Here is a 12,932-nt window from a genome sequence, read left to right as displayed (position 1 = left end):
AGAGAAGGTTGAGTTTTGCTGTGGGGGAACTGGAATAGGTCCCGTTGCCTTCATCATCGGTAGTGGGGATGGCAACATGGATAGAAAGGCATAGAGAGCAATTAAAATCTCAATTAAAATAATTAAAATATTTTGACCCAGTGTTACACACAACAAGCTTTAGCTAGAAACTATCTCAATTTATTGTTTCTTCACAATCAATCAATAGCAAACCATCAAAATGAGTAGAGTAGATTATAACAAGCTTTGGTTTGGATAAATAACACAACAGTACAATAAAAAATAACATTGAAACTGGTTCAAATCAACTCTTTGTCTTTCTGGGCAACATTAACTCAGTATTATGTTGGTGCTATATTGACCCTCACTGGGTAAAATTTTAACCCAGTGACTTTTAGTGTGTAGTACTAAGAAAGACTCTGTGGCAGCAATGCCACACTAAAATTATTTAATCTAATCATTTGTGCATTACAGAGTTGAAGATTAAAAACAAACCATATATGATCGTATAGTTGAATGTCCATCCATCTATGTCGTTATAATCATAATAGTCAGAGTAGTAAGTCATGGTTGTATTGTCTACTGCAGCAAGAGAAAGGAGAGAGCAATTAAAAATCATTAAATTTGAAAATATAAAACAGCAGTTGTTATTTGTTCTCTCTTCAGACTGTTTCATCTAAATTAAACTAAATTAACTCCACAGTAAGAAAAATTTTTTGAAAAATCATTTCTGTAGCAGAATTTAGATTTTCTTTTTTGACTGTGGATGAGTTTTAGAGGCCTTTTTTATATTGTGGCCTAGATTATGATGGTAAATCTGGTGATTGTACACTGTGACAGACAGCAATGCCATACTAAAATTATTAAATCTAGCCGTATGTGCATTACAGAGTTGAAGATAAAAACGAACCAGGAATTTCTGTCGATTCCTCCACGTCTTGCGCTGATACAGTGACTGCTGCAGCTAGAGAAGGAGAGAGTGATCACAAATCATTAAAATTGCAAGTATAAAACAGCAGTTTATCTTTTTCAGACTGTTTCTTCTGAATTAAATTGAATTAACTTCATAGTAAGAAAAAGGACTAAAATTCAAATATTAGCTAAGATAATCATCTTGTGACACCTTAGATTCAGCTCTTGGCCCCTATTTCCAGCCCCCCTGATTCTAAACTACACAACTTACAAAAACCTTTCACTCTATAAATTGTGGATTCTCAAAAATTTGCATTTTTTTTTTCTGCTTACAGTAACATTCCGAGAACTGAAAGAGATCACATGCATTTCGTGAAGAGCTGACCACAGAGACAAGGAAGTATGGTGTGATGTCTAATTTTTGCTGCATGGTCCATCATAGATGCATGAGTGAAGCAGAAGAAAAGAAAAGATAGACTAGATGGCAAAAAGTATGTGGACATGTGAGGAAATTATGTGAATTTTTTAACATACACTCCTTATTTAACATTTAATTCCAGAAATAAGTTCTATGTTTTATGTGTCTACAGACTTGAAATCTTTTGACTTAAAATGATGAGTTTACAATAATGTACTTCTGCAAGTTCACACAACTGATTAAATTAAGTTTCTAAAGAAACATGATCAGCATATTAGCAGATTTGCCAGCATGCTTGTCTGAGACTTAAGTTCAGAGGCTCTTCTTTTTTGTAGTTTGAAGAAAACATACATAATTGAAACTTGCTTTGTGTCTTTAATACATGTTCATGGTTGTTTGTGTTCAAAACAATAAAAGCATGATAAAGGCTAGTATTGAATTCAGTCCCTACCCTTGTACGTTCAACAAGATTAGTGAGATCATTGTTGTCTAGGATCTAGGATGCCATTAGAAAGCGAACATAGTAAATCACATTTAGTTTTTGTCATTGACTCACCAATTGCACACATCAGCAGGTAAACCTTCATCATCATCTTCGGTCTTTATTTCTTATGCATGTAAAAAAAAAAAAACTCCAACCAACAGCTGTCACCAGTTACAACCTCTCTGTAAGTGCATTTGTGAGTGAGCACCAGCCAGCAAAAGAGGAAATAGCTAAACTCTTTTGGTTAAAGGCTGTTTGTCACATCAGCAGACTTTCAGTCTCAGCTGATAACATACTGTTGACTGTATATAGAAATGGACACAGCAAGGCATGACATCACCTGTTGGTTTGCATTGAAGCCCAGAGTTGCTGCTTATGGTTTGCACCATTTCAGTATGATTGACTTGACTTGAGTTTTAGTATTTGCTTAGTATTTTTTAAATAGGAATCAGTTGGAGCCAGCATCTAGTGGCACTTTAAGGTACTACTACATCAGCTTCAGTCTCAAGCCGTGGTAGTTGCATATGATAAGAGCTTATAGATCTTAAAAGACATCCATAGGTTGTTGGCACTTAAGTGTGTACAACTGAGTGAGGTTTAATGGCCCTGGGAATCTTGAGCTTCTGATAGAAACACAGGTACCTGCAGTCCTTTAGTTTTTGCTGCATACAATCATTATTTCTACAGTTGTGCGGAAGTTCCTAACCGCAGGGTGTTACACCTAAAACAACCATGATGCTGAAAATTTCATGTCACATGTTGACCACAGATACTTCCAAATGAAGCTTTGACCCAATTTCAAAAAGGAAGATTTCACTTCTTACTTTCATTTCTTCATGTATTTAATGATAATGATAAACCAGAGTTTCTACATTAATCACATAATCTATTAACATGGTGTCAAGAGAGTGCTTTGCTCTTAAACACTAACAAGACTAAGGAACTTGTCAATAATATGGGTGGGCAACCAATGTGCTGGCCAATTACTATTGAGGGCCAAGCTGTAGTTTTAAATATTTAGGAATGATTTTAGACACAAAGTAAAATTTTGATGAACACTCAGACTACATTTTTAAGAAGGCAGTGCAAAGATTGTGTCTTTTAAGGAAATTAAATGGCGTTGATGTGAGTAAAGAACTCCTGAGGATGGTGTACACCGGTCTAGTGTAAAGTATCATTTCCTACAACATCACATGCCGGTACAGAAATTTAGAGACTTGGAGCAAAACCAAGCTCACAAAAATAGTCTGCAAGATCATAAAGAAACCCCAGAGACAGTTGGTGGAGCTGTACATCATACAAACCAGGAGGAAAACAATATAAATAGTTCAGGACCCGTCACATCCTTTGTTTAATGAATTTGAAAAACTCCCTTCAGTAAGACAATTAGCAATGAGAAACGTCTTTAAGAAATCTTTCATTCCATCCTCTGTTATCTTACTAAATAAATGACTTATTAGTGACTGCTGCTGTTTTTATGATGTCTATTTAAGATATGTATTTATTGTTATTTAGCACTTTCATCCCTGTGATGGCCGCACCTGCAGCCACACAGCTGCATTGAAGTTTGTATCCCAGCTGGCACTCACACTTTGGTCTCTTTTAAATTTGTAGTTCATTTTTTCCTCAGTTAGCTGATTTTAATTACATTTCACATCACATACAAATAAATAACAACACGCTGGATTTTGTTTCATACATCATACCCATTTTATTTTACAGTTTGGCAGTACATTAGTACTAAGGATGTGCACCAGGACATGGAATGGTTAAATACAGGAAGTGGCCAATTGGGTCATACCAAGGCCTGCCAGCTCATAGGGAGGAACTGTTTATTTCAAGTTTAGTTATATTGTTTATTTCTCTTTATTGAATGTTTAGTTGGGTATTTTTGGTTTAGCTGATTTAGTTGACTTAACCTGTTTTATGGGGGAATTCTGTTGTTTATTGCTTAGTTGGTAGTGTTTGTCATTTGTCAGTTACCCCTCTTGTGTTATGGTCTGATCAGCCAGTATATATGTTCCCCTTTGTCCTCATTTTGAAAGGTCTGTTAGTAGGGTTAAGTTCACTTTGAGTTCTGTTTCTTTGACCTCTTTTATGGGCCCTGAACTTTATTTACATATTTTTGTCATTTGTACCTTTTTTGCATTTTTTTGGGTAAAATAAAAACCCTCTTTTTTGAAACCACCTGAATCTCCTTTGTCTGCCAGCTCGGTCCCTTACATTCCCAACCGTTTATTATTACAGGCTCACCTATTTATTGTCTTTATCTCGTGTATTTTAACTCAAGGCAGAGGAAGTTTTTGAGTGAGTGTCTGTGAAACCAAAGAATTTCCACGTGATTGGACAATAAAGATGTCTATTCTATTCTGTGTTTTGTATTTATTTTCACTTCCTCATGCTGTCAAAATCCCTACATTCAATGATCTTACTTCCGATGTTCCTCGAGCCAATCAGTCCCTGGATGCTGTTTTTATTTGCATCATATAAGAAATACAAAAAGACACAAACGAACAGTTGATCTTCAGAATAGTTTATGGCCTTCTGACTGTCAAAATCAGTTTAAGAATTTCAATCCATCTTGGCAATAATTTACTCCAAAAGAACAGATGAGAAAACAGTAAAAAGAAGAAGTGTCCCCGTTGTGGTTCACGAGCAGGCCTCACTATCAGTGCTGAGCCGAGAGCCGTTATGCTTCAGAGTTCGGTTAGGTTTGTCCATCCCATAATATCATCATGATAAGTTTGTGTAATGGAGAGAGGCTGGTAGTGTGAACACTGCATTCACATCAAAATGGAAAAAATGTCACTGTTCCTTGAACATGCTCATTGTAGGTTTTGCTGAGGTGCCTGACCAAGTTCTTCACACCTTGTGAAGATGAAAGCAGTTTTCTTCTTTGATGTAAAAGTGTAGCACGTCAACAGCTATTTCCTGTTGTGTTTACCTCATGAGAGCTCAGCTGAATGATCTCACATAAACAGGAACTCAAATCTACCTTCTTTCCCAACTTGACTTCATTGCAGCACAGCACAGCACAGGTGAACACTAGTGGAGTGTACAAGCAAATCATTTCACTTTTTTCAGTGAAAACCACGTGGACAAACGTGACACAAATTTGTCAATAAAAATCACACACTTTACATCAAAAATAATGAAATGCCCAAGTTTAAAATATACAAATCCAGACCTGATATTTGCATTAGACATACACACATCTTCATTTCATTTTTGCATCTTGGCGTATTGCACTAAAATCTCTGTCAGTTGAAGTAAGGCTTAGTCATTACTCTGTGTGTGCGTGTATTTGTGTGCATAAACATTAAAGACACAACAGAAAAACACAATAAACACATTGACAAAACTAATCACAGAGGCTCTGCCCCTTTTGATTCAGATTCAAAGTTTGTCACTCATCTTTTTCATTCTCAGCATTAAAATTTCATTCATCTGGTTCAAAAAATGCGCTCCAAGTTTAACTGAAACACAGGGGAAACCTGTAGATGTGCAATAACACAACAGGAAGTACAAGTATAAGATGCATAACTCAAAAACACCTCCAGTTTTGTTTGGTTTGTTTAAAATCCAGCTGTTAAATTAACAACTGCCTGTAGTGGTTTTTTTTATGGGTTTTTTTCAGTGTTGAGAAATCTTATGAGTAGCTGTTGCATTATTTAAATAATTATGTAAACTCTTATTATTTAAACTCTCAACTAGCCACAAATGAAGAAATCGTGCTTTCGATTTAATAATTTGTGTCCACATATTACTTCATTAGTGGCGAAATGGCAAAAAAGTCTGTTATACTGTGGAATATGTTTAAGAGATAACACAGTGTTGTGCTTACAAGCCAAAACCAGAAGTATTTCCACATATCTTAGTCCAAGATCAAAATGAAACCATATTAAATCCAAGCAACCCATAGTGAGGACTGGCAATTGGGAGCACAAATTACTAAACTGGAGCACAAATTTTTAAATCGAGAGCACAGATTAGTTGTTTTCTTCATGGCCACTCCCAGGCTCTGTAGAATTGTTTGTTAAAAGATAAATGTAAAAAAAGGGATAAAGTTGAGCAGGTAATAATCTCCTGCCTCATTTCACTCATCACAGTATCAATAAAAGACATATTTCCAAATGAAAATGAACATTTCCATCACAGCTGGTGTTGACGTAGTAAAGCACGTTTGGGCTTCAAGGTTAAAGGTCATTTTGTCTTGTGTTGTGAAATAGTAAAATTTTGAATGACATCTGCGTTGCTCTTAAATGTTAACTTATGACTTTCAAATTTAATTCACAAACCTTGAGCTAGCTAGCTAGCAGCATGGGCTAGCTAGTAGCCTATCTAACTTGGCTAAAGTCATGTCGTGGTTGTTTTGATAAATGTAATAACTGTTAAATCTATCTAATATAAAGTCACTTTAATGTGTTTAAGTAAGGTTAGTTTTATTTTTACGCTAGTGTGTGAATCAAGTGCCATCCTGAGTAGGAGGAGGTTGATTTAAAATGGCTGCTACATTGCATTTCAAATTTCATAGTCATTAGTTACCAATTAAAAGCAAAGCAGGTGTACATCTTCTTTGCTTTTAAACATTAACTAATGACTTTCAAATGAAATTTACAAATCTTTAGCAGAAGCAGCTAGCTAGTAGGCTAGCTGACTTGGCTAAAGTCACATTGTGGTTGTTGTTTGTGATGTTGTTGAATCTATCTCATGTAAAGTTTAATGTGATTAAGTAAGAGTAGTTTGATTGTTATACTAGTTTATGCAATCCAGCGTAGGAGGTTGATTTAAAATGGCTGCCACAGGAATAATTATTAATTATTCAGTATTTTCAAACTGTTTTCATATCAACATATAAGTGCAATTATTCCAGAAAACAATGTAGAAAACTATTTGCACTGATCCCACAAATGCATAGAAAACAGAACAATGATTTATCTACAAAATAATCTTCATATAAATATCCTCCATATTCTCACCGGGAAAACATCAAAATATTCAAGTGCTGCCAGGAAAATATACATAGTGTAGATACAAATCTATGAATAAAACCAATATTTTACTGTAATATCAAGTAGTACTCTTGGATGAGTAATATAATTTATTTTGTATTTTATTGTAATATCCAGTAGTACTCTTGGATGAGTAATATAATTTATTTTGTATTTTATTGTAATATCCAGTAGTACTCTTGAATAAGTAATATAATTTGTATTGCATGTTTTGTTTTTGTATTTTTAGGACTTTGGAGCCTTCAGTCCTCTGCTGGTGCATTCCATTAGTTTTCACAGATGGTTTAAGCTGATCATACACCTCCCCACTCCTCTGCAGTAGAGTCCGGGGCAATACTGTGTTCCTGTGCGATGGCAGCCAGCTCTTTTAGAAACTCAGCGTACAGGACGATGGCAAACACTCGGCTCTTGGCTTGAGGGGGAATGGAAGGGCACGGTGGCAGGACACCAAGAGGAGGTGGAGCCAGAGCGTTCCTCACCGAGCCATTAGGAAGCGATGCGTCCAAGATGATTTCCCCACCATGAGACTGGAGGCACTCTGAAAGACACGAGTATGGTAGAAATATACCATTGCTGTTACTTCTACTCCTACTACAAATGGTACATCTGTTACTACTATCACTGCAACTAAAAACAAGCTGGTGCACTCAGTTTTCTTTTCTGTGTTAGTGTGTGTTATCACTCATCACTGAGTGTTAGTGATGAACCGACAATACCTAAGTAGCCATTAGAGGAACTGCTGCTTCAGCCACTAAAACTTGAAGGGGACATATTCTACACATTTCCAGGTCCATATTTATATTCTGGGGCTCTACTGGAATATCTTTGCATGATTTACAGAAACTCCTTATTTATCTTATACTGGCTCTTTATGCAGCCCATCAGTTCAGCCTCTGCCTGAAACAGGCCGTTTTAGCGCCTGTCTCTTTAAGGCCCCCCTCCTGCAAGCTTCTTCAAATACAAAAAACAAACTATAGAAGCAGGATTTCACTTCTTTTTCTTGTTCGGAAATGGAAACTTCTCAAATACATCCACACATGCTCAAGCCCCAGTCTGATCTGAAATACGAGAGTGGACAATGTGAACAACCTTAGCAACAAAGACTACAAATAAGACTTTGTAATAATTTGCGGGCATGTGCGAACAATCTGACATCATCACGAGGAGGAAGTAGTGGTAACATTACAAATGAAGCGTTCGGAGTGTCTGAAGCCCTGGCTTTTGACTTGCAGGGAGCATTTTTACATACAATCACCTCACGTTTTGGAACTTTGACCATGTTTAACATAGATACCCAACATCGTAACAGTATAAAAATAACAGAAAAATCACAAAAAGCATGTTATGCCCCCTTTTAACATACAGTTCTCCAAACACACAACAAAATATGTTATTTGTTGTTGTCAAAATGAGCATTTATTTATCTGATGGCTCTATCAACAATTTCCTGTAAAGACAGTTTCCTGTATCTGCTACGCCTCTGGTTAGGATGTGGTTAGGTTTAGACAGAAAAACCATGACCACTTATTGCGGTCATGGTTAAAAAAAATGCTGACCCTTGTCAAAATTAGATGCTTTTTTGACAGACAAGAGTAATAATTCACACAGTCACCACAGTCCCTTGTCAGGTCTCGCTTTGGTGGTTTGACATCACATGTGCAGTACGTGCAGTGCATGTCTTCACTAACCTCTGAGCTTGCTGTCTTGGTCCTTAGCTAGCAGGAACCTCCAGGCCTGTGTGACCAGGGCAGGATAGTCTGGTCTGGCTGATACGTAGCGCTCTATCTGAGCATGCACGGATACCAACACCTTCACATACATACAGGAAAGCACCATATTTAGAAACCCTGAAACAGCGGAGTATGAAATCAAAGTAGACATTTATGATGCCTGTGTGTGTCACCTGGTACAGTGTGCGGACATTGTGCTGGTTGTGTGTTTGTGTGCTGAGCAGGAAGGATCTCAGCAGAGGTTGTGGGTACGATGCCAGCTGAGCCAGGATGCCCGTCACCAGCAGATTCACAGCGATGGAGTTTTCCAGAAGGTTCTCCAGCCGGGACAACAGGACACTGATGAACGGACCTGTGGCATCATGGGAAACTAAAGGTTAGTGTAAGTGAGGGAGAGAGACCTGGAAACAATATAAACCATTATATACATTAAAAAGCAAGTGAATAATTAATAGTAACATTTCAGCATTTATGGTTTATAAATTTAAGTTTATTGAATGCAGCTGTTTGTTGCTTTTTAACTTTTTTTGATCCAAAATGCAAACTGCTGCCTCAAGATGTCACTGAAGTACTGTTTCTATATTTGTATTCTGGGGCTCTATTGTAATATCGTTGCATGATTTAAAGTTCAAAAACTCCTTATTTATCTTATTCTGGCCCTTTATGCAGCACCTCAGTTCAACTTCTGTATGAAAGAGGCTGTTTTAGCTCCTGCCTCTTTAAGGCCCCCTTCCTGTTGAGCCTACTCTGTTCTGACTGGTTTGTTTCAGGAAGCTTCCTCTGGTTCCGGAGGCCACGTAAACAAACAGTAGTAGGTGGATTTCACTTCTTTTTCTCCTTTACGTCTGTTTGTGGGCATGCATGAATAATCTGACATCATCACAAGCAGAAAGTAGAAGTTACTTTGCAGGGAGCATTTTTAAATACGTCCACCTCAAGTTTTGGAACTTTGACCATGTTTAACATCTGACATTATGACAGTATATAAATGATGGAAAATCACAAAAACTATAGCTTTAATTTGATGCATTATAAAAAAATTATCTTTGGAGATACATCAAAAACTAGACTAGACAAGAATTTCATCTACAGACATATTTTGTATAATTTCGAGCCTGGTTCTTATATATTTAGATATTATTATTAAAATGACAATACAAATTTTCTAATGTTCTTTGATGACTATAGATACAGAGTCTGCTGTCTGATAGATGTTTTCTGCTTCTTTATTTACTTCACCATCTAATTCACATGTACTTGAGAAAACAAACCTGTAAATGGAACTCCATGCCTCCTGCTGCCTTTCTTACTACTGCTGCTCCTCTCCTCTCCTTCCTCTTCCTCCCCCTCCCCTTCTTCTTCTTCCATCTCCTCATCCTCTCCTTCCTCTTCCCTGTTATCCCATGAGGAGCTAAAAACAAATTCTTGGCCGAGCCCCCCTTCCTCCTCTTCCAATCTTTGCCTCAGCGCTCGGACCCGCCTTCTAAATGTGCTGATGTCGTCTGTGACGTCGTCACAGTCTGGCTCCACCCCTAAAGACAGCATGAGCTCTTGGTATTGGGACAAGAAGTCCCCGTTATAAGAGACTTTATGAGACTTTTTGTTTTCAGGCAGACTTTGAGACTTGGCATCGGTTGCAGGCACCGAAGGGTCATGAGGCTCGAATACAGAATGGCCATTGGGTAAAGTGTTTGTCACTAAATATGGCGTGTGGGGGTGTGTGTGCTGCTGGTATGTTGGGTGTGTGTGATTGCTAGTAGCTGTGAAGTTACTCAGGTTGCAGTCTTGCATAAGTGGCGTGCTGTCTTCATCAGCGTCATCACATTCGTCGATGATGTGATTCTTTGCATTAAAACCGTTCGTAAAAAGCTGATGTGCCTTTGGCTCTGCTTGTACGTCATCATCCTCCTTCCTTCTCTCCATCGCTTTTCCACAGTCCACACTCCTCCTCCTCGCCTCCTTCCCATAATCCTCACTCCTTTTTCTTTCCTCTTTCCCTCCATCTTCGCTCCTCCTCCTTGTTGACATGATATTGTTAACTGTTTCCATTACCGTCCTCCCTGTTGTAGTTAATCTCGCTGATAACGTTGTCATCGTTATTGGAATTGACACCTGCTGCCCATATGAAAAGCTTCCGCGTGCCCGTCGATTTGCTGCCGTTATCCGCTCCAGAATGGCTGCCTTTGTGTCTTTCTGTGCGACGAGATCATAGACCAGAATGTCATCCTGAAACTCAGATTCCTCCACATAAGAGCCGTGCACAAGCTTCGTCGCACTGCGTCGCATTTCCTGGATGTGTCGAGGAGGTGCAGGTGTAGTGCATCTGTCACCACCGCCATTTGCTAGCGCCGCGTTTAGCACCGCTGATGAAGAAGGATCTTCATCTGCAAAAATATCGTCCCACTCCAGCTCCAGGGCAGAGCTGGCTCTGCCTGCCTGGTTGCCCGTGGAGACAGTGTCCGAGGAGGAAGGGGTCGGGGAGAGGGCTGATGGCGGAGGAGTGCTGACCACAGAGCAGATGGAGTCACTCTTGACTCGCTGTACGATCTCTTCCTCTTCCTCGTCTATGTCGTCACCCGGTGTGTCAGATCGGTATTCTTGAGGCGGAGGGTCTGTCCCGTCATACGGAGCCGACCAGAGCCGACACGCCCTGCAAGAAAACAGAACTCATCAGAACTGAAGACAAAGGCTGTAGCTAGCAATTATTTTCATTATCAATTAATCTGACAGTTATTTTCTCGATTAATCATTTGGTCTATAAATTGTCAAAAGACAGTGAACAAACCACCACATTTTCCATGGTGACGTCTTCAAATGTCTTGTTTTGTCTGAGCAACAATCCAAAACCCAAAGATATTCAGATCATGACAGAGAAAATCCTCTAGAGAACCAGAGAATGTTTTGCATTTGTTGTTAAAAAATTATTTAAACAATTATTCAATTATCAAAATAGTTGCAGATTAATTTTCTGTCGACAGACTAATCAATTAATTGTCTAATAGTTGAAGCTCTGATGTTGTAATTTGAGCTTTATTATCAACTCTTATATCTCTCAATCCCAATAGACCTGCAACAATTAATCAATTATTTGGCTATTAAATTACTATTAAATTAATAGCAAGCTATTTTAATTCTTACAATTAATCGTTTTGAGTCATTTTTTTAAGAAACAAGTGTCCAAATTCCCTGATTCCAGCTTCTCAAATGTGAATATTTTCTGGGTTCTTTAGTCTTCTATGACAGTAAACTGGAATATCTTTGAGTTGTGAACTGTTGTGCATGAAATAAAACATTTAAGAACGTCTTCTTGGGTTTTGTGAAAACTGATCAACATTTTTCACCATTTTCTGTAAAAAAGTAACTGTTTGACAGGACATGCACACTGTTTTTGTAGTTATTTAAGTTTGCTGAAATATATTAATTGTCAGCCATAAAATGTATAAATGTACATGCATGCCACATAAATGCAATGCTGTCACCTTTATGTGATCATGACAACAAACATAAACCAACCAGTTCCGTTATAATCGGGCCTTCTGTTGCACATAAGTAAGTATAGCTGCGACAATTGGTCGATTAATCAATTTGTTGACAGAAATTATAATCAAATATTTGTTTAAGTAATTTTTTAAGCAAAATACTCCTGTTTTCAGCTTCTCAAATGTGAGGATTTGAGTTTTCTCTGTGTCATAAAGTTTCACTTCCAAATAAGTGGTTTCAATACAGCATCGAACCTTTTAAAGCAGAAGTATCACAACGATGTATCGCTTCAACGTGACAAAAATCACAGCCACAAAAAAAGGCTTTGTTCCGTCAGGACGTGCTTGTCAATCTGCCTCATTTCTTGCATCATGAGGTCTTGAATTTAATCCATCCCCACAAATGCACTACCACAGGTTGCCCAGGAGATGTCACCAAATACTTAAAGAACAACAACTGTTTTCAGCTCAGTTCAGTTCAGTGCTCAGTCACTCTGATGTGGCGTGGAGTCATTGCGTCACCGTGTTTCTAGAATAAATCTGTTGAGTAATGTGTTATCCTAACACCAGAAATATGGACTAAAACCACTTATCCAACCATTTTCTCAAACCACTTGATTCTGGAGCCTTTTCTTACACAACACTGGTTGAGAGTTAGTAAAAGGAAATTATTTCCCTCTAAATCTAAAGACCATAATCAGCAGCATCTAAGATACTTTGAAGGTATCTGGTATCTTCAGGTCTTAAAAATTCAGTTTCCTCAAGAAAAGGCCTCATAAGGAATTAATAGTCTTTTATTTAATTTACAAAAGTCTTTCCTGTCTGTAGAAAGCAGTAACATTAGTTATAAAATGTTTTTATTTATCAGATTGCTGACAGTTGGGAGACATTATACAT

At 37.9% G+C, this 12,932-nt stretch overlaps 1 protein-coding gene and 1 long non-coding RNA gene across 2 annotated transcripts in view; both read right to left on the bottom strand.

The window, feature by feature from the left end:
• Positions 1–258: 258 nt before the first annotated feature.
• LOC122974321 lies at positions 259–2,191 on the bottom strand. The gene is made up of 3 exons (XR_006400325.1): positions 1,887–2,191; positions 911–964; positions 259–582 (listed from the first exon to the last, which is right to left on the bottom strand). It is a non-coding gene; the product is annotated as an uncharacterized LOC122974321 (long non-coding RNA).
• Positions 2,192–4,331: 2,140 nt separating this feature from the next.
• The window catches only part of LOC122974071 (FHF complex subunit HOOK interacting protein 1A-like), a 28,126-nt gene continuing 19,525 nt past the window's right edge, over positions 4,332–12,932 (bottom strand). The window contains exons 15-18 of the mRNA XM_044341926.1: positions 9,828–11,206; positions 8,730–8,908; positions 8,515–8,635; positions 4,332–7,364 (exon numbers count right to left, since the gene is read on the bottom strand). Coding sequence (XP_044197861.1) covers positions 7,120–7,364; positions 8,515–8,635; positions 8,730–8,908; positions 9,828–11,206 — 1,924 coding nt within the window. The 3' untranslated portion in view covers positions 4,332–7,119. The remainder of the gene's footprint in view (positions 7,365–8,514; positions 8,636–8,729; positions 8,909–9,827; positions 11,207–12,932) is intronic.

This window comes from Thunnus albacares, chromosome 22 (genome assembly GCF_914725855.1).
Source record: "Thunnus albacares chromosome 22, fThuAlb1.1, whole genome shotgun sequence".
NCBI lineage: Eukaryota > Metazoa > Chordata > Actinopteri > Scombriformes > Scombridae > Thunnus > Thunnus albacares.
Note: the sequence above shows the minus strand (reverse complement) of the source record. Positions and strands in the feature narration are given on the sequence as shown.